The 25,468-nt window shown below is 36.4% G+C and overlaps 2 protein-coding genes across 5 annotated transcripts in view; both read right to left on the bottom strand.

The window, feature by feature from the left end:
• Positions 1-176: 176 nt before the first annotated feature.
• On the bottom strand, positions 177-6,995 carry slc66a1 (solute carrier family 66 member 1). Its single transcript, XM_067394483.1, has 9 exons — positions 6,923-6,995; positions 5,582-5,647; positions 5,259-5,430; positions 4,150-4,279; positions 3,894-3,981; positions 3,444-3,604; positions 3,255-3,347; positions 2,154-2,339; positions 177-1,570 (listed from the first exon to the last, which is right to left on the bottom strand). The coding sequence occupies exons 3-9, from the start codon at positions 5,426-5,428 to the stop codon at positions 1,484-1,486; spliced, it is 915 nt and encodes a 304-aa protein (XP_067250584.1). The 5' UTR covers positions 5,429-5,430; positions 5,582-5,647; positions 6,923-6,995; the 3' UTR covers positions 177-1,483.
• A 295-nt stretch (positions 6,996-7,290) lies between these two features.
• trim33 (tripartite motif containing 33) overlaps positions 7,291-25,468 on the bottom strand; it is a 30,481-nt gene continuing 12,303 nt past the window's right edge. The window contains exons 7-20 of one of the 4 annotated variants that reach the window (XM_067394479.1): positions 24,299-24,445; positions 23,885-24,002; positions 22,870-23,186; positions 22,351-22,524; positions 18,989-19,198; positions 18,444-18,570; positions 16,699-16,777; positions 16,422-16,572; positions 15,523-15,890; positions 14,333-14,456; positions 12,997-13,071; positions 11,298-11,450; positions 8,537-8,587; positions 7,291-8,344 (exon numbers count right to left, since the gene is read on the bottom strand). In XM_067394479.1, coding sequence (XP_067250580.1) covers positions 8,126-8,344; positions 8,537-8,587; positions 11,298-11,450; positions 12,997-13,071; positions 14,333-14,456; positions 15,523-15,890; positions 16,422-16,572; positions 16,699-16,777; positions 18,444-18,570; positions 18,989-19,198; positions 22,351-22,524; positions 22,870-23,186; positions 23,885-24,002; positions 24,299-24,445 — 2,313 coding nt within the window. In that variant the 3' untranslated portion in view covers positions 7,291-8,125. The remainder of the gene's footprint in view (positions 8,345-8,536; positions 8,588-11,297; positions 11,451-12,996; positions 13,072-14,332; positions 14,457-15,522; positions 15,891-16,421; positions 16,573-16,698; positions 16,778-18,443; positions 18,571-18,988; positions 19,199-22,350; positions 22,525-22,869; positions 23,187-23,884; positions 24,003-24,298; positions 24,446-25,468) is intronic. The other 3 variants (XM_067394480.1, XM_067394481.1, XM_067394482.1) reach the window with 3 other exon arrangements.

Genomic DNA, 25,468 nt, shown 5'->3' on the forward strand with positions numbered 1-25,468 from the left:
ATTTAACACCAACTTGTCAAAATCTAGTCAATTCCTGAAAGATTATGCATTTTCTCATTCATCACATTACTGAAGCAAAATGAGTTGCAAAAGCAGTTTTATGTTGATTATTTGCTTGCAAAAAAAGAAAAATTTGATGTAAAGATTGATTGTCATTACAAGTGCACACACAAACACACGTTGGGTTTTCATGTTTTATGGGGATATTCCTTAGACATGATTTTTATTAAAAAATCTGGTCCTTGACTGTGATTGGTTGAGCTGCATTCGAGGCCACTGTAAATTACTGTACAAACACCTGTGACCTCATTACATCAGTATTACTGCGCCACTGCATCTGTGTTGCTTGGCAAACATTTAGCTTCTGAAGAACTACATTGCTTGGTGGAAGAATATTTGTTTTATAAATAGCATTAAATTTTTGTGTCTGTGTTTATTTTATGAAACCTTACCAGGTATGTGGAATAACCGGTTTATAAAAGCAGCCCTGTTATGCCGCAATTTACAGTGAATTTAGAACAGCTAAAAGGGTTTTTTAATAAACTGCTCTAAATTCACTGTGAACCACTGCTTCTTGTAGCTTAATGCTTTATCATACTGTACACACTGTATATTCTAACCCTAAACCTACCCATAACAGAAAACTTTCTGCATTTTTACATTTTCAAAAAACATCTTTTTGTATGATTTATAATCTGTTTTCCTCATGGGGATCAAGGACAAGTATTTCAGATATTGCCATCTTTGTGGGGACAATTTGTCCTCATAACATGGCGTTACCTGAACCATACACACCAAGAAAAGAAACAGATCAAGCAAGTTTGGCCTCAGAAAAACAAAATTCTTTAGTGAGTGTTGTGGCTGGGATACAGAACAACAAAAACAAAAGGCATGGAGTCAAATAAGACTTAAAAATAAGAACTTCAATAAAAGAAGTTACCAAGTGATGGACAGCGCAGTACAAAATCAAATCAAAGGCCACAATATAAAGATTAAAATCTTTACAATACCAGAACATTTCTACAATAGATTACATGAAAACAGCCTATCATTACAGTACACAGATTGACAGCGGCTCATTTTCAGTTTTTTTTCCAGTCAAGACTGCTAGAGCCGCTGAATGCAACGTTTATTCCACTGTACAAAAGAAAATTTACATGATTGCACGAGTTGTAAAAAACTAAAAAAAAAAAAAGAAAGAAAAATTGTGAATTCTGAAGTACAAACATTATAAAAGTGTTTTAATAAGTCCCTTTGGTGCCAAACATTGAACCAGTTAAGAATGTTAACCACTTACCATCCGACCAAAAATATCTTTAACCACTGACACTGTGAGGTATAAAATCTACTGATAAAAAAAAAAGATCTTAAAACTATTAGGGGGAAAAAAGTTTTTTTTTCGTCTGTCAGCTGTGGCTGTGGAAATGTGATGCTCAAAAACATCTTCAGCATTTCATCCAATCACAGCAGGAATGAAAATAGTTCAGTTTTGGAGGAGAGCAGCTGTCTCTTCATCTCCATCTGCAGAATCCCGGGGAGATTTGCTGTACATCATGAACTGCACGGATATCTAAAGAAAAGTGTTAAGGCAAAATTTTGGAAAATTATTCCTGAACGAATTTAAACAAGGCTCAGTGCTCATGGGATTCTGACAAATGTGCTTCACATGAAAGGAAGTCACATGACCTCAGAAATGTAGTTGGATGCTTTGGCAACAATCAGAGTTTTGTCAATATACGTGACCTCAAGTGATCCAGAATGTCAAACATACAATGGCTCAAACATGTATGCAATTTTGAGGGATGTGACCTTTGACTGCATGTTGTCAAAACAAACTTTCATCACTTAATCAATTTATGCAATTTAACCAACACAGTTAAACCTGGCGCACTGTATAAAACATTTATCCATTATTAAATTATAAAAATAAAACATTAATATATTAAAATAAGCTATTAATATAAAGCCTGCTTTAGGACTATTGTGATTTTTTTGTATGACATTATTCTCACAGCATTTCATGAGCCTGTCAAGTCCTCCATATTCTTATTTTTATAATGCATGCAGACATTTCACATCTTTTCGTAGCTGTATGATCCTCTCCCAGCACCTCACTAACAGCTCAGTGGTGTAAATGTGGCTTTAAAGGATACTATAAGGTCCAGCGAGAGCGTTCCCAGGCTGCCGATGAGCCAGGGAAGGTGGTGCACGATGTAGCTGGCCTCTCCCTGCCCGGGATCTGGGTTCTTCAGTAGCACGCTGATGCCATATGTTGTGTTTCCCAGAATTACCAGAGCAAACAGGAAAAAAGACACGCCCTCTGTTGACTTTCTCCGAAACTGCAAGACAGCAAGATCTATTTACATTACACTAAGAAGCAACAAATGTATATCTTTAACTTAAAGATCTGAGGGCATATGAAGCATGAAAATGTTTGAATAATAATTGTAGCTGTATTAAATGCATTCATCAAATAACACTTTCCCTGCCAGCGTTTTTATATCATATTGTTATTCTATTATCAACACTTGAATGTGGGTAAATTTCATAAAAAAAAAAAAAAAAAAAAAAAAAACATTTTGTGCTTTTGTCAAAGACTTCATCTGGATCAGATTCAGACTTTAGGCAGTTTTGTCTTATATCAAAGTCCCTTTAAGACAAATCATTTCACTCGGCGGCCATCTTTGAAACGCCTCTCAGGCATTCAAGTGCAGCTCCTATCCCTTTGAATGGGGAATCATCAAATTCTCCAAAGCTGTTCGCCAAGCTTTCGATTAAATTTCAAATTTGAAATCAATGAAATCTGACAACATCTGTCTCATAAATTTTGTATCTAAATGCTAGAATCATGACCAAAAAAAATGGCATTTTTCAGACTGTGCATGTGCAGTCCTAAGTGTGCATTTGACTGTTTCTATAGCAACCGGAGCTTCTCCGGCCGCTGCAGTGATGCAATGACTTCGAATGAGTTAGAAGCCAGGACCTAGTCCGCCATATATTTCTCCCATTCAAAACAATACGAGTGACGCGTCTTGTGTTATTCTATAGTCTTTGCTTACATGCTGTTGAATGTTTGGCAATCATGTTCAGCGCCCCCTAATGTATAACAGTGAAAACACAGATTCCCAGAAAAATAGATGGGTATAAATTCATTATAATTAAACTATAAATCAATTAAGATGTCTTTCTTTTAATTATGACCTGGACATGTTCTTGATTGATCATGTGAGAATCAACATCAGTGTAATACTTACATTAGTGTACATCTGTGGTAATCTGGAGCATAAATAGAGTACTGACGACAAAGAGCCGATGACGAAGCCTATAATCTCCTTTGTGGTGAAGGGCTGAAAAACACGAAACCATCAAGTCCCAAACTAATGCTGAAACCACGTAAATGAATTAAGTGCAACTCAACTCGACGATAAAAGAACTGTAGTCACCTGCACCAAACTTTTGTCCCCCTCCACGGCCAGCAGTGCCCGACCCTTGAACCCCGCTGGCATCTGATCTTCTAGGGTGGAGCGAGGGAGGCTAAGGAGGGAAGATGTAATTCCCAGAAAACACAGCATGCTAACTGCATTCAGCAATGCACTGTTACTGTCTACATAGGAGAAAGACAGTTCCATGAATCAGTGTGTCATGCATCAGCACATTCTCATAACAGACTGTGAAGGCCGAGGGTCAGGGAGGATTATACAGCGATACTGTCAGAGGCGTTCTTGAGCACTGATGTTATTGCTAACTAAAGCTATTAAAATGATCTTTGGGAAATTAAATAAAACTGAAATAAATTAAAATAAATTAAAGCAAGGTATGTCCTTGAAAGCAACCAATTACTTACAATACATTTAACCAACATTACAAGTCACAAGGTATGGTTTCCAACTCACCCCTAGATGCTTTATTCTTTAGTTTATAGTACATGTACATGAACAGCATTAGCAAGTCTGCCAGGACGTAGTAAACTGCAGTGTATTTCTAAAGGAGAAACAAGATGATAATAAAACCAGGCGTCACTTAAAACTACAGAAAAACTAGGATCAATCATGAATCAATTAGGGTGATTTTCCTGAATCTACGTATTAATTCATTTAGCAGAGATTTGAACCAAATCGACAAATGAAAAATGTGACAACTGTTCCTTACCTGTAGTGGAAGTTGATCTGCCAAGAACGATCCAATAAGATTACACGAATCACCTGCCAGCCACAATAACAGAAACCAAATAGACAGAGCTTTGTCCATATTTCCTGTCTTGCAGGAACTGTAGTATTGCCTACAGTAACAGACAGGATGATTTCTCATCATGTGGAAAATGTCACTTTACATTTATACACTACCTTTCAAAAGTTTGGGGTCGGTAAGTTTTTTTTTTTTTATGTTTTTGAAATATGCTCACCAAAGCTGCATTTATTTGATAGAAAAATGCAGTAAAAACAGTAATACTGTAAATATTTTTACACACAGTTTAAATACACTGCCCTCCAAATGTTTGGAAACGCCCTAGAAAAGTGTGGTTTTGGACAATATTGGCATGAATCCTTTTTAATTTGTGATAATTTTGCACGGACAACACAAACTATGAAAACATATTTTATTATATAAACAGATTATACATAGAAAAAACTTAAATTTTCGATTCATCAAAATTTCCAGCATTAGCAGCTATGTAATCAAAATGAAAATTATTTTTGCTGGTCTTCAATGATAATGTCAAGTTACTGTAATGTATTTGCACCAAAAAATGCTAAGGATGTATGCTAATATTGTCCAAAACTGCACTTTGCCAGGGGTGTTTCCAAACTTTTGGAGGGCAGTGTAACTGTTTTCTAGCTGAATATTTTTTAATGTAACTTATTCCTGATATACAGCTGAATTTTCAGCATCATTAATCCAGTCTTCAGTGTCACGTGATCCTTCAGAAATCATTCTAATATAAGAAATATTTCTTATGATCATTTTATTATTATCAGTGTTGAAAAAGAAAAAAACAGCTGCTTAATATTATTGTGGAAACCATGATACATTTTTTCAGGATCCTTTGATGAATAGAAATATATTGTAACATTATAAATTTCTTTACTGTCACTTTTGAATAATGTAATATTATCATTGATAAATAAAAGTATTAATTGAATAAAAAAAAAAAATCTTACTGACACCAACTTTTTGAATGGAAGTTGGTATGATGGTGCCTGAATGAACACTTTATTTCTAATATGGCAAAACTAAGGCATCCACAGAGGCGTACTTACGGTAGTGAGGACACCATGAAGCAAACTATTGACAGCAGTCCCAGAACTACACTGGCGACGTCCCTGCCATCCTGGGCACATTCCCCCAGTCCATTCCAAATCCACTCGATGCCATGTGGGCAGAGAGAGCTGAAGTTTCCATCTCCACCGAGCACAGGCCCAGCCGACATCACTTGGAAAACGGCAGAAATGAAATATATAATTAAGCAAACAGCCCAGGCGGCATTCTTATGAAAACAAATGTGTTGATAGCAACATAAAGGTACAGTGCAGTTAAAACACTTAAAATGCTTTAATAAATACAAACACATTTAGCTCATTACCTGTAGTGTAGATCTTCGGCCGCTGAGGTAGAATAACAGAAGTATGTCGATCTTTTCCGCAGTCACCTAGAGAAGGAAAACAATCCAGTCGTCAAAACAACGAGGTAATCGCTTAGCGCTGTGATTGGATGTTGAAGCGCGACGTCATCATGCAGTAAAGAAACCGGAAGCTAGAGAGCTTTTATTTGTCTTTTTTTTTTTTTTTTTTTTTTGCGTGCTAGTGGGTTGAGATCATAGACATAATAAATATATTTATTATTATTTATTTAAATAAATAAGTATTTATTATGTATACGTTAAGATCACTGAACCTCAGCCACAGAAAGTGAATGGCGAAGCAAAAATGTTTGTATAAAAAAATGCTCATTGTACATTACGATATCATATGCATGAATGAACAGAAAAGTGACTTTATTTAAATGTATTGTTGTTCAATATTTTTGATATTGATCCAATCCATGTGAAAACTGTTGACTGTTTAAGCCCCGCCCATTACTTCCGTTCTGCGGTTGTGAAACTGCAGCTGTAACCGTTACACTTCTGCAGTTGGATATGATTGAGGTGCGTTTCACAAAACCAAACGCCTCGCGCAAGTGATGGGAAGTGCGACTCGTTTTCGATAAGTGATTCTTTTGAACAGTTCGTTTAGGAGATCCGTTTAAGAACGATTCAGCTTTAGTTTGCGTCATGACGTAAACGCGTCACGTGGTCCATGAAATATTACCACTGATCTATACAAATCATAAATGTAATTCTGAAATTACATTGAACGCTTCTAAATTGTTCTACAAATTAGTTATATCTTGCCTGGAACTTTTTGTACGTTTTTATAAATTATTAAAATAAGCCCTGTTCCTATATGTTTTAATAAAGCTTCATGTAATTAAGCTGCAAACGTATTAGTATCATTTCCACTCTTGAGTTATTAACTGAAGAACAGCTCGAATGATTAATGAACCGGTTCATTTTACTAATCCATTCAAAATGTTCAGCCATTTCAAACCCTATAATGTGCAGGTCGTAGCTTGTTATTTTCGCAATCACTGAATAAAGGAAGAAACTTTAAAGTCTGACTATGATTTGATGCTAAATATATATAATAAATGTGCTTGACCTAAGTAACAGTACATCTGTAAAAGTCATTTTCCAACTGAATTGTCTCACATTGTCCTCAGCATGTCTCACATTTTCACAGATCGGTGTGAAGTGTTTTTTTTTTTTTTTTTTTAGCAGTACACTGTTGATTACAGCTTCGAGCCGCGTGTACATTTCTAAAACTAAAAGCTTCGTGCGTCTAAAAAAATATATAGAGAGAGAGGTTTAAAAAAAAGTTTTCTTTACCTTGGCAAAGTAACGCTCCGTCACCTCCAGACGCAAACAGCTCCGGTCATATCAGCTGATCATCACGCTTGACTTCACAAATGCCCATTCAGCAAAACGTGACGCAAAAAGAGATTTCTCACAAGGAAAAAGAATCAAACCTAAAGCAATGGAGTCATTTCGTTTTTTAACCCATTACATGTAAAGTTTTGACTAAAGCTTTTGAAAATGTTCATTATTATTGCCCAGGAAACAAGACACACAGGTCGAGCATTGGTGTAAACATGTCTCAGTGAACAAATCAAACCTGACAGTTATCAATTATGTACTGATTAAATCAATTGTGACTCACCAAATAAGTCACTGAAAATGGAAAATGCATAAATATCAAACCATTCTGAAATGTTGCAAATACTAAATTTACTTAGTGTCACAATCTAACACCTATACAAATACCAGAACACAGTTCAACCTTTCAGTTAAAATCTAACTTCATTACATAGTTGAATTGTCTGAATGCATGTCACCGTGATTCTATTGCATTCACTTGTGGAAAATATGATAGTCATTCTAGTTTGGAGAATTAATTTCGCAAAATAAAATGTAAATTTTGTCAGGTGCAGCAGACAGACACCCATTTAATATGCAGTTTTTGAACTAAAGGGACTGTGATTAAACTTTAAAACAATACAGAGGTCACCGTTTTATTGAAAATAAAGATCAAACTTTCCCCTATTGAAGGGATTTGAACTGTAGAAATAAGAAAATACACATGCAAAAGAAGCTGCTGGACCATATATGATAAACTTTATCATACAACGGGAGGGAGAGATGAGTGTATCATTTATAAAGTATCATTCACAATAGATTTACAAATATAATAATAATAATAATAATAATAACTCAGTTTAAGAAAGAAAAAAAAGAAAGAAAAGAATGTCATTTACTAAATCAGACCAAAGCAAGACTATTTAAATCTGTACAAGTGTCTTCATCGACACTCAACGATTCATTCTTCGTCCTCCGATGACAATGCCACAATGCAAGTTTGAAAGTTCTCACGCAGTATGTACAATGTATCGTCAGGGGTGGGGAGAACATGAAATAAATGAAGCATCTGAATCGCATCAGTTCCAGTATTATCCCACCCTTCAGAGAGCAGAATAAGACTGAGCTTGAGAGGAAGACAGTTTATTTCTCGCAGAAGAAGTTTCCTCGGTTTCTTCACTTGATGTGCATCAGTTTCTCAGCTTCCACTTTTAAACGTTTGCGTTTTGGTTGTACCACATCGTCGTCGGAGTCCTCCGAATCCTCTTTATCGGCTTCGACTCGTGTCTCCTTCTCCGCGACTACCGGGAACGTCTGGTCGGGAAAAATCTCCAGTAGTTTTTCCTCAAAGCGCCGACTCACTGCTTTGCCCGCCTCTGCCACTTCCGAGTCAGCCTAGGAGAGGGAGGAGAGGGGAAAGAGTATGGAAAGGTGAGGAGAAAGCAGGTGGAATGCAGTTCCAGGAATGAACGGGTGAGGAGGAGGAAGAGGAGGAGGAGAGAATCACAGAAAGGGTTAAAACTCCCATTTTGGCTGCTTTGGGTGCCAGCACTGCTGAACCCTTCGGTGTGGTGTACAAAACCTTACCTGAACATTACTCTGTTTCTCCTCATCATAAACCTGGATTATTCGAGACATCTAAAAAGGGCAACGACAGCACAAAAAAAGAAAAAAAAAAAAAAAATACAAAAGAAAGGGGGGAAGAAAGATTTTATAACATACACACAGTGAGGTCACAACCTCATCTGTTTTTAAAAATGTCCAAGGAGCACAATTTTTGGTTTGCTCATAATAAATGCCTTTCAGTTATAAGGCTTAAGCATATTGCCTCTCTTTCACTATTATATACACATGAAGGGGATTTGCCTTAAAAATACTCTTTTAAAAAAAAAAAAAAAAAAAAAAAAAGGAAAAAAAAGAAAGAAAATTGGTGCCAGTTATGCTGACAGATCAAACTAAATGCAACTGAAATACTGGAGGGGAAAATTACAGAAAATCCCCAAATAGTTAATAATAACGTGCTTCTTTGACATGAACACCACAGTCATCAAGTCTTGTGAAGACAGTAAAATGTCTCCCACATTTTGCAGTGTTTTTAGACAGGAATAAACATTTCAGTAACCTCATTAAATCACAATGACTGCTACAGTTTTTAACATGGGTGTCTTGGAGGATTTTACTATAGTTAAAGTTATTTTTCCCCACAAAAAAAAAAAAAAAAAAAACACCCCATTTTTGCACTTTAAGCATTCTGAGGCCACTGTGAGGAACCCAAACACCCAGAACAGATCAAATCCATCCACTTAAATCAGCTAAAGTGGACAAGGAATGTACACATTCTTTAGTGAAACAGAAACAAAAATCCCTATAAAAATTTAATGTGTCATAAATCACATCTTTAATTTTATTAATGTTTTGCCACTGTATTTAAAATTACAGCCATTAGATGTAAAATTAACTGACGTGCTTTCAATAACAAACTTCATGTGACAACATTCAAAACACATCAACTAAACTCTAAAAATTACACCTTAAATGACTTTCTAAGGGATGTAAAACTAAAAATCAGTTGTATACATGGGATGTGATTTTAAATGCAGAAGAGCACGTTTTAGTTTTATTTTACAGTTTCACAGTCACTAAACACTTTACACACACACTTTAAAGACCCCATGAAATGGAAATGAGAGTTGTGGCTTTTAGTCCATGTATGCTTGCTTTAAAGTTCTCGATATTAGGGCTGCACAATATTGGAAACTACTGACATTACGATATTTTGTTTTTCACCAGATGATTTGAATAGCTGTTTGTAAAGAATTAATCATTCTAGGATGATTGGAATGATTTTGTAGTGGAGTGCATCTGCGTAATAAAAAAAATATAGATAAATACAACAGCACAAAGATACAAATTAAATAAGCAGTGCTTTATGTTTTTCAGGTAAACAGCTACATATAATCAAAATAACACTGCATAGTCTTTACTGTACAAATTAAATATAATTAATATAATTAAATAAAATTCATCTTCATTAAAGCTACAAAAACTGATTTGCTCTCTCTTTTGTTGTTTAATTAACATTGGCAGGTATATTAGGCTGCCGTCACTTTAAGATGAATGCACAGATCCAATACAATGATACCCATCCATTTTCTTTCTCAATTGTTTATAACATATAACCTACTGTGCCTACAAGGATACTCATCAAGGTGGACATTTTGTCTTAATTTTGCATGCACATGTCCACTTTAGCTAAAAAAGAAGAGAAAACATCAGTCTTGTGCTTGATGTTTAAACTGACGGGACTTAAAAACACTGTCCCTCTGAAAGCCAGAGGGCGCTCTTGCAGAGAAACTCCAAATATGCCCTGCCGTAGAAGTAGATAACGCATGTCATTCCAGGAAATCCCTATGGGCATCATACTATTGCTGTAGCTGAATACACAGAAGATTGAAATGCTTTGATTAAACATGACTAAAACACATGACTACCTTATTCTGTGTAAGAAGCCACATAATCTCACAGACGCTCAACTGTCGTTATGAAGTGAGTTTGGAGTAAAAACATGTTATTAAATGTTGTCTTTTGTTGGAAATGATGTTATTAAATGCTTCTCATGTCTGGAAAGATGTTTGATGCGTGTTGCCTTTTCAAATGTACATTGTAAGCGACTCAAACTCGCAGTGCTTTCAGACGGATTAGCATTTGGAGCCATACTTTGACAAGCTGCACATAAAAATAATAATAATAGCAGCCTTTGCGATTTCACAAATCGCAGTAAGAATTACCGTTTAAGCACGATTTCAGTATTATTTTTCGTATCATGTGATAAATCGTGCAGCCCTCGTCAAGACCCACCCAAACTTTCAGTATTAATATGAAATACATAAAGTTCGACACTCGTCAAGTTTGCTTCATGGGGTCTGGAATGAATGTCAGAAGGCATGAACGACTGCAAAACTGACATTCATATCATGCATTTGATTGTCATTTTTATTTTTATTGTTCAAATAAAAGTTCTGAACAATAATTAAATGTCTCAAACAAAAACACTGTTTGTAACATTAAAATAAACATCCCTTTAATGGAGTGGAAAAGTGTGTTAGCCCTTTGACAAACACTAGCTCAACATCCAAAAAAAGAAAAGCACTGCTGATTAATGCTCAGCTTGACTCAATTCATTCCTTTAACAGTTAGTACTGGTGAACATACGAGGAAGTAAACGCATGCAACCCATCACGTTCATGCTGTGTCGCTTTAGTGTGTTTCATACTCTCTAAATACTCATTTCTTACATGCAACATCCCATCACACCCCCAAACAGGTTAAGGACATTCCCCGAACTCACCTCATTAAATTTGGCACAATTGCTAAAGACCAGCCGCACGTCGGACACAAACTCTTTAGTGCTCTTGTAATGCAGAGGATGTTTCCGCTGTAGTTTCCGCTTTACCAGGGTCAAATCCATTGGATGCTTTATTATTTTATAGTAATTGGGTACCTGGAGAGAAATCAAGGCTTCAGCATTAAAACTATAATGTTACAAACATGTGGTCCCTTCCAAAAACCAAATAATCTGCCCATCGACTCAAGGTATCATATGTGCATCCCAATGAAAAAGCACTATTATTAAAAGTAAAATGAAAACTGAAAATATAAAAATAAAAGTTCTTTCAAAATATGAATCTCTGGCTACTATAATAGTACATAATATAATATTGCTCAGCTCTTAAGGGAAATAGTGATTAAAAATAAACATTTCAAGAATATAGACAGAAAATGGTTCCATCTAATAAAAATGTTCAGTTTTTACTGCTTATTACAGCTTTTCCTAGTATATAGATTTTGAACAGTCTCCCTCGTAAGGAAAATCAGTTCACTTGGCTGACATCTTTGTAGCACCTTCCAGTCAACTCATATTATGAATGGGGAAAGACCGATTTCTGTTTGTCAATGACTACATTTACATGCACCTTCATAATGCGATTAGAATGAGATTTAGGCAATATTGCTAATAGACTTTACCTCATGTAAACAAAACTTTGATTAAGCTCGTAATCCTAGCAAAGACAATCACAGTAATACGTGTGGTATGCCAATTTTAAATAACAATAAATGCGCAGGTAAACACTTTTATGGCATCTATTCCACTCTGACCAAAGTGCACGTGTTTTTTGGTGTGCTGAAGAAATGGAGTTCATATTGGCAACACTGTGCGACATGATGAATATAATGCAGTATATTAATGTTGAAATATTTTAGGCACATCCAACTGACTGAGGCCCAGTACCACAGAACAAATCCGTAACTGCTGGAAGAGTTTGACCAGTAACACACCTATGTGAGTTCATCATTTGTGCTGTGCATGAGGTATGTGAATAGCGGAGGTATAAATAACCACAATTCTTAGAGATCAGAACAATGAAAATTCCATGTAAACGGGAGCAAAGAGGTTTGCTCGTGTCATGTACATCACATCATTGGTGCACATATAGATGTAGTCAATGTGACATTTAAATTACATTTTATATCAGGAATAAAACCTGACAACAATGACATCATAAACTGTGTTGCCATAGAAGGCAGGTCCCTATGAAGACAGCAGGATAGCTAACTATGTTTTGGAACAGAACTATGGACTACAGAAAGAAGTGAAGTAGTCATGTAAGAACAAAGTGAGGGGGTATATAAGAAAACATTATTACCCGTCAGCCTGATGCATTATTGCATTCACTCAATAACGTAATTACGCAAGAATCATATTCCCGTTATGACAAATAACAGCAGGAAATGGCCCAGAGGCTCAATACATGTTTGAAAACTGATGACTGGTGTCGCTACAGAAGTGCATGTGAGTGATGTTGCCGTTTTTTAAGCTTTATTGCAAAAGTGTTAATGACCTAGCAGAAAGGCAGCAAATTAAATACTACAGATCATACTGAACAATGGTCTAATTACACACATGTGCTTTGCCCTTTAAGAGCAATTCATCAGAAAAGTCTGCTTTTATGGGAAATGAGGATATTGTGGTCTTGCTGGAAACTCACCGATGTAGGAACAGGCTCTTGAAACTCCGTACTGAGCTCATGACAGAAGACATGCAGCAGCAGACGCTCGCATCGCTACAGAGAGAAGAGAGAAGAAGATAATTAAAGGATCTGCAATTCTGCAAAGACAAACTTTGGTGAAAAAGGTTCATAGATTATATCTAATGCTGGGTCACTCAGGTTCATGTTTTAGCAAAGTCAGTATTTTAGAGCCAAATATAATCTCGCAATATACTGTACGCATTTTCCATGCATATTATATAGTGTGTCATGTGAAGTATTGGGATAATTTAAAGGTGCCCTAGAATCAAAAATTTTATTTACCTCAGCATAGTTAAATAACAAGAGTTCAGTACATGGAAATGACATACAGTGAGTCTCAAACTCCATTGTTTCCTCCTTCTTATATAAATCTCATTTGTTTAAAAGACCTCCAAAGAACAGGCGAATCTCAACATAACACCGACTGTTACGCAACAGTCAGGATCATTAATATGTACGCCCCCAATATTTGCATATGCCAGCCCATGATCAAGGCATTACACAAGGGCAGGCAGTATTAACGTCTGGATCTGTGCACAGCTGAATCATCAGACTAGGTAAGCAAGCAAGAACAATAGTGAAAAATGGCAGATGGAGCAATAATAACTGACATGATCCATGATATCATGATATTTTTAGTGATATTTGTGAATTGTCTTTCTAAATGTTTCATTAGCATGTTGCTAATGTACTGTTAAATGTGGTTAAAGTTACCAAGAGAGCCATCGCTATTTTCATTTTTAAACACTTGCAGTCTGTATAATGCATAAACGCATGTTCATTCTTTATAAATCTCTCCAACAGTGTGTAATGTTAGCTTTAGCCATGGAGTACCATCAAACTCATTCAGAATCAAATGTAAACTTCCAAATAAATACTATACTCACGTGATCCGACGCATGCATGCAGTATGCATGACGAACATCTTGTAAAGATCCATTTGAGGGTTATATTAGCTGTGTGAACTTTGTTTATGCACTGTATTAGAGTCGAGAGCTCGGGAGGGCAGGGAGCATGAGATTTAAAGGGGCCGCAGCCTGAATCGGTGTATAGTTAATGATGCCCCAAAATAGGCAGTTAAAAAAATGTATTAAAAAAAAAAAATCTATGGGGTATTTTGAGCTGAAACTTCACAGACACATTCAGGGGACACCTTAGACTTATATTACATCTTGTAAAAACTGGTTCTAGGGCACCTTTAATGACACAAGATTCCTCAAAAGGTATCTGGGGTAATTAATAAGGGTTCCTGATTTTCTGAGTGTTACTGTGTTTGTTTCTCAGTGTGACTCACTCGTTGGTCCTCTGGACTCATTGCTGTCTCACTTTTGTCCTTCTTACTGGGTGGATCGTCATCAGAGTTGTATTCCATCTCTGGACTTGTGAGACTTCTGCAGAACGTGCACATCCAATCTCCACTGCATCAGAAGAGGGTACAACACATGATTAACACAAAAATCAGGAATTAAAGCCTTAAAACCTAACAGATCATAAATATTTGGTTTTTACAACCATGTCCATTTATAAATATAAGTCAAGGTTTCTGGCACCATGAACATTTTCTGCTTTCTCTATCTCTGTTATGCTACTGAACATTTATGTACCACATTATGTAAATTACCTTTATTATGATTGGCTAAACATGCACGTGCCTGAAAATCCCTCATCTCTTTCATTCGTTATACTACTTCTATGACATTTGCAGTTATTTATTTCCGTACTCATTTTGTTTTCCCAGTTGAAGTGCTAGATGAAGGTCTAACAAAATAATTAACACAATTTAAAAAAAAAAGTTTGTTCAAACTCCACCACACCCCGTACATGCCAACCCAAAGGTAAAGCTAGCCCCACCGGCAGTTAAAGGGGTCATGAATTGAGAAATCAAACTTTCCTTGATCTTTTGACATACAAGAGGTCATTATACTATAAAAAATATTCTGTACATTTCAGAATTCAAAACTTCCTTGTGAGTCCAAAAACTAGCTTTTATTGAAATCAAGCTGCCCAAACAACTCGTTTCAGATTTTGTCACATTATAATGACGTAATAATCCAACAAAAGCCATCAGATCAGTAAAAATGCATAAAGTGACCAGGTGTAAATAGGCCCTTAGAAAATTATAAGACAACTTGCCACTGGTGGTACAACCCTTGTTTCATAAAATAAAATAAAATAAAATAAAATAAAATAAAATAAAATAAAATAAAATAAAATAAAATAAAATAAAATAAAATAAAATAAAATAAAATAAAATAAAATAAAATGTGCTATTGATGGCATCTTACTTTTACATCAAATAAAAAAAGCAAAAATAAAATAAAAATAATTTATGAATGCAATAATATGGTATATTATCAATAAAATAAAAAAAAATTAAAATAAAAACAATTTATGATTAGAAATGCTAAAAATACAATAAAAGTCATACGATTTTAAAGACTAAATGTGTTGCATCATCTGTATAAATAAAGCCACGTTCTTTACCTGGGAGAAGATTTGAGTGTTGGGATATGGCAGGTCATGTGGAAGACTTTAGGACAGCGATCACAGCACAGCAGTTCACCTCCATTCTGACACACCGCGCACCAGTCCTCATTCGGGTCGTCTTCCTTTCCTACAGTGGCCTGGTTGTTGGCGTTAGCAGCGCTTCCCCGCTGACTTCCATTTGACCCTGTGTTCCCATTGGTTAGAAGTGCGCTGGAGTTTGGGTTCGTACAGGATGAGAGATGATCGCTCTGTGGTTCAGATTTAACATTTTCACCTAGTGTTCTTAAAATGTCTTGGACTGAACCGGTGGACACAGAGCCGAGGATGGGAAGAGGGGGAGTTAAGCTTCCTTCTGGGCTGCTCATCTGGTTAAGGAGGAATTAGAACAAGACAGACATTGTGCAACATGAAACAAACTGTATCAAATCCAGGAAGAACAGGTTTAGCTTTTAGTTTTTTTTGGATCAGATTTCACACATTAAACTTCTTTTTATTTATGTACAAAAAATGAAGCTAGATACTGCAGAGAAAATCATGCTTTTCATTCACAATTTCATTTAACTTTACAGCTAATTTTCATCTTAAATATTCTCTTTTTAGTGTCCTTGTTACATGTACTTACTATAATAATAACAGTAAATTAAGCATTATTACAAGCAACTAACCCTAAAATAAACCCTTACTCTAATCCTATTAAAAGTGCATTCCGTTTATTAATATTACTCAGTACTTATATGTGTAAACACATTGTAAAAAAGAACACCTTAAAAAAACTGCTATATGGGGTCTCTTCACAAAAACAAGCTTTTTTGAGTCCAAGGAGATTAAAGAAAAGAAACAAATGGATACATGTGGGACTAAGTGATGAGTGAAAACTGCAAGCTGAAGATAAATACCATGCAAGCACTCCGTCTGCCATCTTTACAGCGTTCTGTTTTGACGTTTGCTCCAGAATAGCTACACTCTTCCTCAACTCCCGGTTCCTGTTTGACCTTCACCTGATCCACTGTTGTATTCCCCGTTCCAGGTCTACCGGCTGACCCACAACTAAACACACAAACATACGAAATCAAATATATAATTCTCTTTATTCAGATATAGTTCTAAGCTATAAGTAACAGCTGGTAAAAAAAATAAAAAGAAAAAAAAAATTAAAGGACGGAGGTAAATTACACATTGAATGCTGACCTGCCACGACTGCCCGTGCTTGACGTGCTGGACGGACGAGCTGGAGTGTGAGAATTAGATAAACCTAGTGAAGAAGAGACATGGAGAGAGAATGTTAAAACGTTAAAAAACAAATTATAGGGAATAAAAAACCCAAAAATTAAAATTATCCCATGATTTGCTCACCCATAAGCCATCCAAAGTGTATGTCTTCTTTGAGACAAACACAATTGGAGATCTATTTAAAAATATCCCGGCTCTTCCAAGCTTTATAATGGTAGTGAAAGGGGGGTGCGATTTTAAAGCCCAAAAAAATGCATCCATCCATCATAAATATAATCCATACGGCTTCAGGGGGTTAATAAAGGCCCTTTGAAGTGAAGCGATGGGTTTTTCTAAGATAAATATCAATATTTTAAAACTTTATTTACTATAATAACTAGCTTCCAGCAGACAGCTGAACGCATCCAATTTGCAGCAGAAGAGTATGCGGAAGTGCAGATGATAGAGCAAAACAAAACACCGGTCACGAAGTCTCAAATGAGAATTTTTAAAGAGAAATGTCAGAGGATTTCGATATAAGAGAAGAGGAGCTTGAGTTTGTTGCCCAGCCCTATTTGATTAAACCATGAGAGGCATCTTAGCTGACGATACTCCTACATCCTGCGTCATACATCGCACACGGTTACTCTTGTTGCTCAAGTCGACTTGCACAGTAGGCGTACGGCTGTCTGCCGGAAGCTAGTTATTTTAGTTTAAGTTTTAAACTAGGATATTTAAACCCATCCACTTCACTTTAGAAGGCCTTTATTAACCCCCTGGAGCCGTGTGGATTATTTTTATGATGGATAGATGCATTTTTTGGGCTTCAAATTCTGGCCCCCCTTCACTACCATTATAAAGCTTGGAAGAGTCAGGATATTTTTAAATATATCTCCGATTGTGTTAGTCTGAAAGAAGATAGTCATATACACCTAGAAAGGCTCGAGTATCATGGGATAATTTTCATTTTTGGGTGAACTAACCCTTTAAAATATGATGATGATTATTGCTGACATGACGATGAAACTACGGATGCCAATTAAGTGTCATAAGAAATTGCATTTAATGACCTAAAGTTACTTATTCACATTGAATCATAGAAAAAATTTACAAATGTATTTCATTTAAGGCTTTGTATAAAAAAATAAAAAAATTATAGAAAGGCACATTCATGGTAATAAAATAAGCATGATGAAGTGAAATGCATATATATATATATATATATATATATATATATATATATATATATATATATATATATATATATATATATATATATATATGCTAGCTAGAGTTGTTGGTGAGATTGGTTGTGTGGTGAGGTAGTACACCATTTGGCGCGCATTAACGATGGCAGTGGGGCTAATGCAGCCTTAGCTCCAGGGTTGGTGCGTATGGTTGCACTGGAGATAATGCCATATGGAGCCAGAGGCACTGAGCATGCATTAATGTGCCAGCAGAGCCAGCACAGCCTTAGCCCCTCCGGTTGGCGTGTATGGCTGGATGGGAGTTTCAGCCATACGGTACTGAAGGCACGGAGAGTATGGCATATATAAATATTATACATATAAAATACTAATCTGCATGAATATTTCATGACATTATTTAAATGTATGCTAATCTACACTGACATTTGGATGCCAAACAACGTGTCAAAAATTCATGTCAAAGGTCTGTTGCAAAAATTGCAATGCAACATGCTGGAGTACCTGATGATCCTGGGGAATGTGTAGAAGGTCCCGGTGAGGGATTGGTGGGGCCAACAACAGGATACGAACTAGCAGAAATATATCGACTGAGGAGGTTATCCAGTGTGCTCGAACCAGCATCTTCAAGCTGGTGATAATAAAAACAAAGTCAGTTTATTGCAACACAAGAGCTCTAAAACAATTCAGCTTTGGTTATGAAGCATCTGTTATATAAAGAACAATAATAGCAGATCCAAGTATAGGGATTGTCTTTGTCTCGTTGCCTTAGGTGCCGTAAACGTAATTATGTTTAGAACCTTTATTGCATTTGGGCCCAAAAGTTATTACATTTAAATGCTTTATTACATTTAGGCCCAAAAGTTATTACATTTATGTCCTTTATTACATTTCCACCCAATTATTAGATTTGTGCCCTCATGATCATGCATTCTGGGGTTTGAACTTACAACCTTTGGGTTACCAGGCCAGATCTATAATCACTAAATCTCACAACAGCATCTAATCATCTGACAATCAGTCTTAAGAAAATGCAACAGTAAAGTTACCTGAATGGGAGGGATTTCAGGCAGGCAGGGCAGGTTTTCGGGGTTGGTGACTGAAGGTATGAGCTCTATGGGGCCGACAACTGGACTGGTGGGGCCACGGTGAATATGGGCATTGGCCATACTGGCACTGGTGGGACTGGTAGGGTTGGCAGCACTAATGTTGTGTAGCGACGCCACAGGGAAGGGGCCAGCATGCCCAGGATTAGAGTGCTATGAGGGGAGGAAAAAGGGAAAGGTGTTGGAAAACGGCAAAAACACTTTCACAAAGCAGGCATATTTACTTTTCTGAATGTGGAATATGGTATGTATACGAGTCATAGGTAAAATGCAACAATATTTTTTTTCTCATGCAAAAATTGAGAAAAAAATATATCTAGTCTGACATCTGAAAAGCATTTTATACTCCAGTCTCCATGTTAAACACACTGCATGTTAAAATAATTACAATATGAATAAAAATAATGTGTTAGCAGCTCCAAGAAATAATTACATAGTAAAGAGAACCATACTTTATAGTAGGGGTGTAAATCGGACAGTTCATCACGATTCGATACAATATCGATTCTCATAGCCAGCGATTTGATATTTTCCAATACCTCAAAAAGTTCTGTGATACGATTATGATACGATTTGATCAATATTTCGATTTTTTGCGGCAATTTTTGCGGCAATTTATTGACCATATTTTTTCAGTTCCATCAACTGGCCCGAGTGTCTTTCACATGTTCTGAAAGGTAGTTTAAATGAGAATGCACGCGTTGGTGATAATGCATAGACTGATATTGTGTGAAAATGTGGAGAGTGTTAAAAAAAGGTGCCTCTATAATTAGCCCACAGGTATCGATTTTTTTACGCATTGCATCAATGCATCAGATCGTTAGACATTAGATTGATGTATCGATCTATATCGATGTATTGTTACACCCCTACTTTATAGTACTCACTACTTACTCAAATAACGACACTCTAATGTTAAAAATTAAACATTTTATTAGTTTAAATAAATTTAAAGATTAATATTTTATACTATATAATTTATTTACATATAAGAACACTACACACACTACACTGCGTTCCAAATTATTATGCAAGTGACATCAGTAAGATTTCAGTACAATAAACATTCAGATTTTAGTTTTTCTAAGAAACTGTTTTTTTTGTTTATTTATCCATGTCTTTTTAGATAACTGGTATCAATCTCAGACAAAATAATTTGCCAGATCTATGGAAACCCTACTTAGAGGTTGTTCCACATTATTAAGCAAGTCACAGTTCTCGTGCAATATGGGGAGGAAGAAAGATCTTTCTGAAGATGAAAATCATGAAATGGTCCAATGTTGTGCAAAAGGCATGAAAACCACTAAAATTGTATGAAACTGAATGGAGATTATCGAATTATCATAAGATTTGTGAGTGATTTAGAGCACAGCAGAACTCGGCTTATTAATTAAAGTTCCTGTCAAAAAAATGTATTGTATCAAAAGGGCAGCTATAAAAAAGCCAGTGTTGAGCAGCAAACAGGTATTTGAAGTTGCTGGTGTCTCTGGAGTCTTGAGAAGCTCTCCATGCAGGCTGGCAGTTGTGTGTAAAGATGCATTTCAGCCACCACTAACCAAAGCTCACAAAGAGAAACATTTACAGTGGGTGTAGAAATACATTTTCAAACAGTTTTATTGCTGTGGTGTTTTTTTGCAGCATGGGATAGTGCATTGTACAATAGTGCATTGTACTATGCACTATCCTCCTTTTGGCCAGTTATGAACTCCACATATCTTGCAAAAGTCATTTTAATACCCTCCAACTCACTTCCCAGTATTCCAGCCCAAATCATCACCCGCCAGCTCCTTGCTGACATCACAGTCTTGTTGGAACATGGTGGCCATTCACCAACCATCCAGAAATCCATCCATTTAGACCATCCATTGTAGTACGGCATTAGTCAGTGAATAAAACCATTTAAAAATGAGTCTACATGTATTTCTAAACCCACTGTAAACATTTCTCTTTGTGAGGTTTGGTTTGGAGTGGCTGAAATGCATCATTACGCACAACTGCCAGCCTGCATGGAGTGCTTCTTGAGACTCCAGAGACACCAGAAACTTCAAATACCTGTTTGCTGCTCAACACTGGCTTTTTTATAGCTCTGCCCTTTTAATACAATACATTTTTTTGACAGGAACTTTCCTCAATAAGCCTTTATCTGACCGAGTTCTGCTGTGCTCTAAATCACTCAAAAATCTTATGATAATTTGATAATTTCCATTCAGTTTCACACAATATTAGTTGTTTTCATGCCTTTTGCACAACATTGCACCATTTCATGCTTTTCATCTTCAGAAAGATCTTTCTTCCTGCCCATATTGCATGAGAACTGTGACTTGCTTAATAATGTGGAACAACCTCTAAGTAGGGTTTTCATAGATCTGGCAAATTATTTTGTCTGAGATTGATACCAATTATCTAAAAAGACATGGATAAATAAACAAAAAACATTTTCTTAGAAAAACTAAAATCTGAATGTTTATTGTACAGAAATCTTACTGATTTGTCTCTTGCATAATAATTTGGAACGCAGTGTATATTGCCAAAAGTTTTGGGACGCCTGCCTTTATGTGCACATGAACTTTAATAACATCCCATTCTTAATCTGTAGGGTTTAATATGGAGTTGGCCCACCCTTTGCAGCTATAACAGCCTCAACTCTTCTGGGAAGGCTTTCCACAAGGTTTAGGAGTGTGTTTATGGGAATTTTTGACCATTCTTCTAGAAGCGCATTTGTGAGGTCAGGCAGTGATGTTGGCGAGAAGGCCTGGCTCCCTGGCTAGGAGCATGAAATTGTCCAAAATGTCTTGGTATGTGCATTAAATAATCAAAGCCTTTGCCAAATCACGATAAATCGTGCAGGCCTAATATTATATATTTAATTTTTAATAAATCAGTTTAACATCAGTCCCACTGTCCCATATAATGGTTACATGATTGTTATAGTTTCTACCTACAGCCCAACCATTATTTAATATGCAGCAATTCATATTTTTTCATAACTAAACACTGGTCACAGGCAAAGATTCCCATCTCAGGACAGAAGATAATATTAAAAACCTGCAAATTTATTTCCCTACTATCTCCAGAGTGGGCCAGTGACTGTGTGATGTCACGCTTTGTTGCTGTCCAGAAATGCTCACTCTCCTAGGTCACAATAATTGCAGACACTCGATCAGAACAGATCCAAAAAAGCAGGCTAGATTAAGCAGCTTAAATTTTCTTTCACTTCTTCTGTTCTAATAGAAATCAATAACAGTAAAGGAAAAGAGTGTGACATTTGGGTTCGTCACGTGACATGCTGGAGTATCTGCTCTGACCTGTCTTTGAAGTTGAGGCTGCATCATGGGATACGGCTGGCCATTGAGTCGGGGTTGCGCCGAAGGCATGCGGTTCTGCGCTGATACCATGCGCAGGTGATGAGGTGGATACATGTGGGAGGAGCCATTAACCCCACCCCTCTGGAGGGCCTGCATACTAATGAGCCTCGGAGGCTAAACAGTGAGAAAGAGGAAGAAATGATGTCCTGGTCCTTACATGAACAAATCATACAATCAGGAATAAATCAACAAATATTTATTAGAATAAACCAAATATAATTCTGCTCACATATATTCTGAACCAATCATAAGGTTAATTCAAAAACAAAATTCCCTTTCAGGAGAAAGGAAGAGATGTACCAATTTTAACAATGTTGGTGTCATCTGACAAATACGAAGCTTAAACAGCAAGACTTCATTGGTCATCAACTCCCACCCAAAGACAATGCTGGTCCACCAGCTAGACCAGAATAAACCAGATATGCATGGAAATCAAGAAAGATCTAATCTCTAACTTACTTGCTGTATCATCTGTGGTGGTCCTCCTTGTCTGGGATGCTGGGACATCTGTGAGGCGATACGCATCTGCTGCTGAATTTGTTGCTGATGTTGTTGTTGTTGCTGTTGTTGTTGCTGCTGCTGCTGCTGCTGCTGCTGTTGTTGGTGCTGATGCTTCTGAGCTATTGCAGCCTGCTGCATGTGCTGCAACCTCAATTGGGCCAGGTTGATCTGTCCTGAGTGCTTACCAGGGTGGTTGTGACTGGGAGAAATCTGCTGATTGACCATCATGCCAGGTGGAGGAGCAGTATGTGGCACTTTTTCAATAACAAGATTGCCTGAACGAAAAAGGAGAGCAGGGATCAATGCATCTTGAAGCATGTAAATGCTAATTCACACCAAGTCTGAATTTGTGTCACTCTCTGAAGAGTTTACCAAATAAACGAAAATAAAATACTGCAGTATGATATTTTGGAAGACATGTTTAATTTAAAAAAAATAAACTAAATAAAATAAAATAAATAAATAAAAGGATCACATTATGATTTCAGACATAGGCCCAGTTTCACAGACAGGGTTTAGATTAAACCAGGATTAGGCCTTAGATCAATTAGGACATTTGAGTAGCTTTCATAAACATTACTTGTGTGAATCTTGAGATAAAACAATGGCACTGACATATTTTAAGATAGTTGTTTTCAGTTAAAACAGCTCAAACATGCATTTTAGTCTGAGACTAGGCTTAAGCCTTGTCTGTGAAACCGCCCAAATATGTTTAATTTTACAAAAATACAATAAAACAAAATAAAATAACATAAAATTAAATTTACAAAATGCCCACAATATGATATTTCAGACACAATGTGCATTTAAATAAAAATAAAACAAAATAATATAACCACAGTATGATATTTCAGACAAAGTTTAATTTTAAAATCTGGTTGTGCATGTTTGTCACTAAAATTTGGACATGGCTTCTCTGGTGTGCTATAAAAACAGGTTTTAGCTGCAAGTTAAGTTAAAGTTGAGACAATACCAAGGTTAACCACATTCTTGGCCCAGAAGGTGGGGTCGCAGAAGAAGCGGACTGCTCCATTACTTTGAGGTACTGGGTCCACACGGGCCTTCATAATGAAACGCAGCTGGTATGTGATCTACAGAGTTGAGAAAGTCCAAAAAAGCAAATGAGGAAAGACACAAAGGAGAGAATCTAAGTCTACAACAGCAATGCTTTTTGTCATTTAAGTAGCTGACAAGGTTTAGACTCTGATCAAACAACATCCTTTAAAATGAAGGAAGTGGCTTTGTTTGAAATATAAGTGGAATCTCCAAAGACAGAACTGTGATTGTTGGAAGGTGTAATGCCAGTACAGATTAAAAATTTGCAAAAATGGTACCTAAAAGAAAAGGAAACAGTGTTTTTGTGAGAGAAATAAGCGTTGTGGCTGACCAGTCTCTTGCTGTAGAGAAGGGCTGTACTGCTTCCATTGCTGATGGCCCAGTTGGTGAAGTTAAGCACATGGATGATCTGCTGGGCCAGGATGCTGATGTCCCTCTGTTGGCTGAGCAGCTTCATACTCCTTTCTTTGGTCACACTCTTTATATGAATGAAGAGGGAAGAGAAGAAGAATATTAAGAATAAATGAAATGAAACAAATTCTGGACTTGCTAGTGTCAAACCATAAACTTGAGAGGCTGAGGGATAATGTGCTCACATGTCAAGTTTCCAGAACAACAAAAACTTGATTTGTTAGACTAATACAAAACAAAACTAGATAACACACAACCAGATCCCATTATAGACAATACAGCAGTTCACACATTGTTATTTTAGTATTATTTTTTTATTATAGTATTCATTTTTTGAATAGCTTTTATTTTTAGGTTCAAGTTTTAGTAATTTTGTTTTGCATTTTTGTAATTTTTATTAGATGTTGTTTATCTTAAATATTTCTATTCAGCTTTAATTCGTTTTTATTAATTTTACCACATTTCAGTCAGGCAATCTTTGTTTTTGTTTTTAAGGTTTTCATCTACTATTTATATTTATACATTTTATTTCAGCTTTATTTTAATTATCGATAAAAGTTTTAGTTTCCAACAACAACCACAACACTGTTTTACACTGAAATGTGTAATGTGCTAATATGACACGTATTTAAATGGACATCCCAGTTCTATGTCACAACGCACAGTGCCTCCAGCTACTTCATATTCCCCATCCATCTAAACAAAACATAAAAAGTGACAACCACTGCATCAAAGAACTCAAGTAGCCAGTTTTGTCATTGTTTAGCTCTCAAGTGGAAATGTGGGCCATCTGAAATATCTGATATATGTAGTCAGAAGACCCCCCCTCATGAAATCTCATACCAGGTATCGATGACTACGGCCCTGTTTCCACCTGGTATTAAGATGTGTTTTGGTCAGTCGGATCACAAGTAGATGGGGGAGACGCATACCCGTTTACACCTGGTGTTTTAATCCATCTCTTTTGTCCACTTTCAACCACTTCTGTCCTGATTTCTTTGAGGGGAGGGCCTGTGGGCGGGTAAATGAGTTTTTTCAGGATCAAAACGTTTTACACCCAGTATTTATTGTTTTCTACTTGTGATCCAAT

This window comes from Chanodichthys erythropterus, chromosome 9, assembly GCF_024489055.1.
Source record: "Chanodichthys erythropterus isolate Z2021 chromosome 9, ASM2448905v1, whole genome shotgun sequence".
Classification (NCBI taxonomy): domain Eukaryota; kingdom Metazoa; phylum Chordata; class Actinopteri; order Cypriniformes; family Xenocyprididae; genus Chanodichthys; species Chanodichthys erythropterus.